We start from the raw sequence: 7,606 nt of genomic DNA on the forward strand, positions 1-7,606 counted from the left end.
GTCCTTCCAGCCCTTACAAAATTTTCACTTCAATAACAGATACCATCTATGACGTCTGTCTGGTTTCTGGTTAAAATCATCAAGAATGGGAATAAGATTTTCACGAGGCCAACAAATTGGCTTTTTTCTGCATCACCCGTGGTAGAGAATGAGAGCTTAGAGTCCCGTGGGACGGCCTAGGGGGCCAAGGACCCCCCCACTTTGTATATTGCATTGTGCGTGGCGGGTGCTGGGGAAGGGAAGTAACATCTAGTTTTGAGCCTAAATTAGTGCTGGAAAAGTTATAACTATGCCTGCTAAACACTCTACCGTGTTTTCCTTTTCTTCCTGACTAATTTACACTAAGAGAGCTTATCTGCTTTTGGTGGTACTTAGGGAAAACTGCAAGATTGAAAGTTTCTCATTTTTTCTCCTGACTTTTCTCATTGCACTTTTATGCAGAATTGTGTTAAAAATAGATTTCATTGCTATTGCAGGAAACAACAACATACATATCCCTATGAAGCTACTTTTCTTTGACATCAACTTATCTCAGACAGAATGGTTGATCAGCTCCAAGGAACATGGAAATCCGTTTCTTGTGAAAATTTCCAAGAATATATGAAAGAATTGGGTGAGCTATGTTTACTTGCGTATCACAGCCAATAAAAGTGGGAGTTTTGATAGTACAGAATTTGCTTTGTAGAAGATAATGTTAATATTGGACCCTCTGATTTTTCACATAGAAAAAATAAATATTGATTGAGCACCAAAAGACATTTGTGTTCAAAGTTCGGTTGGGGTTGACATAATTCCTTGTGTAATTTACCATGGAGTTATATAAACAAAGTATGAGTGTACCATATACTACACAGCAAATGATTTAACAAATGATTTAAAACAAAAAGACATAATTATTAAAAACAAGGATATTTTACCAACATTTGCTTTAGTCTTTGGGCGTCTTCAGAATAGGTCTTGTTTTCCAGCTTCTGGTGGCTCTGGCATTCCTTAGCATGTGGCTGCAATACCCCAGTCTTTGCTTCCATTTCACACTGCCTTTTCTTCTGTGGTCTAACACCACTCTTCTTTGCCTCTTTTTTAAAAAAATGTATTATTATTATTGTTGTTATGCTTCTTATTAGTCAGAGTCTCACTCTTTTGCTGTTGCCCAGGCTAGAGTGTGGTGGCATGAGCCTAGCTGACAGCACCCTCAAACTCCTGGGCTCAAGTGACCCTCTTGCCTCAGTCTCTCTAGTAGCTCTCTGGCAGCTGCCACAGGTGCCCAGCTAATTTTTCTATTTCTAATATAGATGGTGTCTTTCTCGTACTCAGGCTCATCTCAAACCTGAACTCATGAGCTCAAGTAATCCTTCCACCTTGGCCTCCTAGAGTGCTAGGATTATAGGCATGAGCTACCAAACCTGACCCTCTTCTTCCCAATTATAAAGAAATTTGTGGGCTGGGAGCAGTGGCTCACTTCTGTAATCCCAGCACTCTGGGAGGCTGAGGCCAGTGAATTGCTTGAGCTTAGGAGTTCGAGACCAGTCTGAGCAAGAAAAAGATCCCATGTCTAAAAATAGCTTAGCATTTTGGCAGGTTCCAATAGCCCCAGCTATTGGGAGACTGAGGCAAGAGGATCTCTTGAGCCCAAGAGTTGGAGGTTGCTGTGAGCTATGATGCCACAGTACTCTACCAAGGGTGACAAAATGAGGTTTTGTCTAAGAAAGAAAGAGAGAGAGAAAGAAAGAAAAGAAAGAAAGAAAAGAAATTTTTGATTATATTTATGGTCGACTCTGATAATCCAGGATAATTGCCCCATCTCAACATCCTTAAATTAACTACATCTGCAAAGTCACCTTTGGCATGTAAGGTAACGTTTATAAAATTCAGAGATTAGGATATTAATATTTTGAGGAACTGTTATCCAGGTTGTCACATCTCGTGGTTATATTTTACAATTTCAATTCCATGAACCACATATATAGTATTTCTCCAATACATCTTCTCTTAGAAATTTAATTTAGGTATTGCTGTGTATGTAGTGCCATTTCTGTTGAAAATACTCCTACATGTGATACACAAAGCTATGTATGCCAGGAAGTTCACTGCAGAATTATTTATAATAACAAAAATAGAAGCAAATTAATTGCTCATGAATAGTGAGATAGATAAAATCAATTTTTGTATATACACACTATGGAATATCATATAGCTACAAATAAATATATCTATATATCCTGACATGGGAAATCTTTGAGACATACAGATACAAGGAAAAAGCAAGTAGAATAACAATAGATACAATATTTATATTTTTTAAAGTCTTATATATGGTGGTGATGATGGCACAGCACTGTGACATATTTAAGGTCATTGGATTGTACACTTAAAATGGTTGAAATGGGAATTTTATGTTATATATTGCAGTATGTTTTTAATGTAATAAAAAGACATTGAAGAGAATAATAATAGAGAAACAAACTCTTGTGTTTGTGTACATATAAGAACGTAAGTAAAGAGCTAAAGATCTGGAAGAATACATACGAAAGTATTTTGGTTGTTTGTGAATTAATATGAATTTAAATAGAGAAATAGGTCCACAGTTTCAATCAGATTTTCAAAGCGGTCTGTAAATCAACAAGATTCCTAACCACTGGACTAGAGAAACAGATCAATCACTTAACAACTAGAGACTGATACAAAAAAATACTCTATTTTTAACCTACAATGGTAGAACTACTGGCTTTAGATATATGAATTCATGAAGCATTAAATCTTGTCCACACACAAACCTGGTTAGCAGAGATTATGCAGATAATGTGCATTCTTGAAGCTAACAATGAATTTAAGTATCTGTCCTTTTACCTGGTTTCCAGGAATCGGAAGAGCTAGCAGGAAACTGGGCTGTCTGGCCAAACCAAGAGTGACCATCAGTACAAATGGAGAAGTGATCACCATAAAAACCAAAAGCATCTTTAAAAATAATAAGATCTCCTTTAAACTGGGAGAAGAGTTTGAGGAAACCACACCAAGCGGCCGTAAAACCAAGGTGAGGCCTACAATATCTAGTCAGTTAAATTTTATAAGAATATGTGTATTAGTAAGAAATCAACCAAAGTAAGCAGGCAATTATAGAGATCACATTTAAAGTCTTTATGGGAAGCTTTTCGGTAAAACCTAATTCTGAAGATGCTAAATGTTAATAATATACCAATCTCCTGGGATAGCTGAAAAATACCTACCATCTCCTCCTATCCCCGGTGGCTCTGATGTCTGGGGTAAACACCTGAAATCGCATTTTTAATGAATTTCATGCAATGCTCACCAGACCACATTTTAAGAATCATTTCCTTAGCTTAATATTTATTTTTCCCAGAAACAAAACTTCTCTCTTTCCATTTTGTAGCAGTTTTCCATCCACAGAATTGGGATGCATTAGACTTGCTAGCTGCTATAGGCAGTTAGGCCACTGTGACAAATGAAATCACAAGGTCTCAGTGCCTCAGGGACTTATCTCTGTCTCAGTCCATATATAACGTGCACACAAACATCCATTCATACAAACATCCCCAACTCACGTTCTCCACATTGGGGTAGGGCTGGGGATGTTTGTGTGAATGAGTTGGGGTGGATAGGGTGTCTGCCACTCTTCATCTCTCAGGGATCCAGGCCAGATGAAGTTTCATTACCTTGTAGATGCACCATCTGGAAATTTGGGGCTTTTCAGTCAACCAGCTAGGGAAAGGGACACTGGCCTTTTTATTGCTTCTACCTCAAAGTGACACACAGAGATTTATTTGTATTTCATGGGCTCCAACTGAAATACGTTCTTTATTTAAAATACAAAATTTACCCACATGTTTCTAATTTGTTGTCTATTTCCCTGCACCAGAATGTAAGTTTCTCAAAGACAGGATTTCCTGTCTCACAGAACCCAGTACTTGGTCATGACGGTTGTTCAATATTGTTTGTTTGAACAAGTGAATTTGAGGATTGCTTGGCTATATGGAGAGTAATAGCCTAATAAATGGGACTTTCATGACATTTACTAAAAGAACATGATACTTTAAATTCCTGTACCATATAAAATGGAAGAAAAATTTTGATAGAAAATGTTTAATAAAGATGTCTGTGCTAAATTTAAAAAACAATTACTAGAATGAAAAAAACTGGAAAATATTGTTGGGGTACAAAGAGAAGGATGTATTTCTGAAATGGAAGTTTACTTATGATTCTTTACTCAAAAAGATGGCACTCCACCTCTGTAGTAAAAAATAAAAAGAAAATATCACTTACTCTTCAAGATACTATGTTTTTACTCTTGCCAAACTTTTTTTCCCCAGTAGAATTAGCTGATGAATTTACTATTAACAAAGTCTTGAAAATAAACGGCCTTGTAAACACATTCAAAAACTATCTGAGAACATCACAACAGCTAAAAAAAAATTTAGCACCTGATGAAATTTTGGTGTTCAGGTATGACAACCTGATCTGAATCCTGTTTTGGCTATTTTTCAGAGCAAAGTGATCTTAGATAATGACTCTTTGGTTCAAGTTCAGGACTGGGATGGCAAGGAAGCCACCATAAGAAGGAAACTGGTGGATGGAAAAATGGTGGTGGTGAGTGAGCTGGTTTTCACTATTTTTCTCATCTATTGCAACGCCTGATTAAAAAATAAATCACTCAAATAACTTGTTCTAAAACAGTGATGAATGCCATTTTTCTTTTTCTCTTACTTTATAAGAATGAGAAACAATGTTATCAGATAAATGCATAATCTTTCGTATCATAAAATGTGCATGGGTTGAAGAAGCACAAGATGAAAGAGAATTATTAAAAATCCGATCCTTTGTCTCACAGGTAAACCAATGCAAGCATGTACTTGTGCAATAAAGACATTGGCAGGAATTGAGGGTTGTTGCCAACCCTCTGCTCCCTTCCAGGATTCATATCTCACTGCTCTTTCCACTCAATATCAAATGAAAAGGAATTTTAATCAGGGGCATGAAATTGGAAAGGTATCTTTTTGGTCTATGAATGAGTTAACACAAGTAAAGTAAGAACTAATACTACTCTTTAAGTTATTATCACGTCCCTCGGTTTTTTTTTGTTTGTTTGTTTGTTTTGTTTTTTGAGACAGAGTTTTATTTGTTGCTCTTGGTAGAGTGCTGTGGCACAATAGCTCATAGCGACCTGAAACTCTTGGACTTAAGTGATTCTCTTGCCTCAGCCTCTTGAGTAGCTGGGACTACAGGTGCCCACCACAACGCCTGGCTATTTTTAGAGATGAGGTCTTGCTCTGGCTCAGGCTGGTCTCGAACCTGTGAGCTCAGGTAATCCACTTGTCTCAGCCTCCTAGAGTGCTAAAATTACAAGTGTGAGCCACCAGGCCCAGCCACGTCCCTAAGTTTTCATATATTAGTTGCCCAGTCCTCTCAATAATCCTGTGAGGTAATATTAGCCCATCTGACAGGTAATGATCCTGAGATTCAGATGCTGACTTATTTAAGGATATATAGCTGGAAAAATATAGTGGTTTGGGGACTAAAATCCAGTTGGCTTAATTCTAAACTTGATACTCTCTGGAATCCATCCTGTTCCCTCTCAGATTGGCTTCCTACATCTTTCCCGCTTCTACAGAGGGGAAGGATGTGTGCCAATGATTATTCTCCTTCTAAACCCCCGCCTACACCAAAAGGAATAAAAAAGCGATTTTTTGACATAATATAAAATAATAGTTCCAAGGGAATATGCAAGATTCATATACAGGCTTAAAAATATTTAACCTTATTTCTTAATACAGGGATATATTTTTCTTTTTGTGAGAAGAGTACATTTTATTTCTTATGAAGTCAGAAGGGAAGACTCAGGATGACTGATGTTATTGCTGTTTATAATGACACAGGCAATAACCATGCTGTATAGTTCGTTAGGAGGAACACTAGACTGAGAATCTAAGGCTGGGGATTTCCATCTCTGCCAGTCAGTGCTTTTTTGACTTTGGACAAGTCGTTTATTTATCTTCTCCAAAATTCAGATTCCTGGCCTTCAAGATGTAGACAGTGTCTTCATGAGACATTTTGTAAGAGAATTAAATGTGTGTACGTATCAGTGCTTTGAAAACTGTAAAATACGACATCACTGTAAGTTAGTATGCTTATTTGAAACATGTAGAGTACATGAAATAATACATGCTTGAATGTTGGCATTTAAAATATTTTAATAAAATCAAATTCCAAACTGTACTCCTTGCTTTCTTCATATATATGTATGCACACTCACACACACGCATACACATTATATATTCCCTACACATTTACCATATGTGCTATATGTGTGTGATTTTCCATATATATTATATATAATGCAGCAAAATCAGCTGCCGAATAGGTCCTTCGTATAGTCTATACAGATCTCTTTCCAAGACTTTTAAGGAATATATGTATGGATACTACTTAGTTTGCATTTGTCTAAAAGTTCATTTCACTAACAGTACTGAAATAGTTCATCCTTCTTTTGTCTTCTAGGAAAGTGCTGTGAATGACGTTATCTGCACACGGACATACGAGAGAGTCCCAGAAAACACAGCCCCAAACCCTTAAGCTTCCTCAGGCTATGATCCAAACTACTGAGGTGGTTTAAATAAAACTGCAAAGTAAAATGTTATGACTTGTTCATATGCTTTGCATGGGCATCGACAAGTTTGTTGGCTTTGTTAAAGATGCCTAAATTATAGAGAACCTTTGCCCTGGCAGCTAGAAGAAACAGGGTGGCCTGCCAATGCAGGGTTGGGGTATTCAAACATTTCATTATGCAGTTCACCTGTCTTCTAAATTCAACACGATCAGTATGATATTGGGAAAAGAATATTAATTTTTTGATAAACTAGTTAGGACACATAGTGTATCTTATAGATTACAACCTCAACTGTATGCAAAAGGATAAGAAACATGTTTAGAACCAAAGGCAATAGCTAACACTCTAATATAACAGCTAACCATTATTATATAACCTCATAATCACTACCATTACCACTGAAAGCCACCTCAGAGAAGAATGTTCTGTTTCCTTAGCACCAAATGTCAGGCAGTATTAGCCCTGGGAGGGATTGTAGAAGGCGTGTGGACTTGGCCACGTTATTTTGTGAATGGAAGAGCAGGCCCATGTCAATTAACTGTACACTTCGCTATTACCCAAATGGTTTCAGAAAGAACTGAAACCAAAATCTACATTTCCCAATTATTAATATTAACCTCACAACCATAACAAAGTGAATTTAGATTGAAGCTGTTAGGTAGAGACACTTTCACAGTATGCAATTATCAACCAAGTGAAACTAAAACTTATTTAGTCAAACTAATGACTAAATAAGCTTCTCTTAGTCTCAAAACAGGTGTCAAGATGCTACAGCATAGTCCAGATGAGGGTACAGAGTTTGGCCATTTGAACTTGTGGCCTGTGGTTGCTTATTTGTCTAAATTGATATACAGAGGGTCATAGTATTCTGGTAGACGTGAAAGAAATGCTTGTTTATTTTTACTGAACAGATAAAGAACACAATGCAAGGCATAGAAAAATATCTGTCCACTGGGCTTCCTGAACTGACAGAGAGACGATTCCAGG

At 37.0% G+C, this 7,606-nt stretch overlaps 1 protein-coding gene across 1 annotated transcript; it reads left to right on the top strand.

Moving 5' to 3' along the window:
- Nucleotides 1-519: 519 nt before the first annotated feature.
- On the top strand, nucleotides 520-6,649 carry FABP12 (fatty acid binding protein 12). Its single transcript, XM_003782524.3, has 4 exons — nucleotides 520-613; nucleotides 2,859-3,031; nucleotides 4,501-4,602; nucleotides 6,511-6,649. The coding sequence occupies exons 1-4, from the start codon at nucleotides 541-543 to the stop codon at nucleotides 6,583-6,585; spliced, it is 423 nt and encodes a 140-aa protein (XP_003782572.1). The 5' UTR covers nucleotides 520-540; the 3' UTR covers nucleotides 6,586-6,649.
- The last annotated feature ends 957 nt before the right edge of the window (nucleotides 6,650-7,606 follow it).

This window comes from Otolemur garnettii, unplaced genomic scaffold (assembly GCF_000181295.1).
Source record: "Otolemur garnettii isolate 467f Iridium unplaced genomic scaffold, OtoGar3 scaffold00004, whole genome shotgun sequence".
Classification (NCBI taxonomy): Eukaryota; Metazoa; Chordata; class Mammalia; order Primates; family Galagidae; genus Otolemur; species Otolemur garnettii.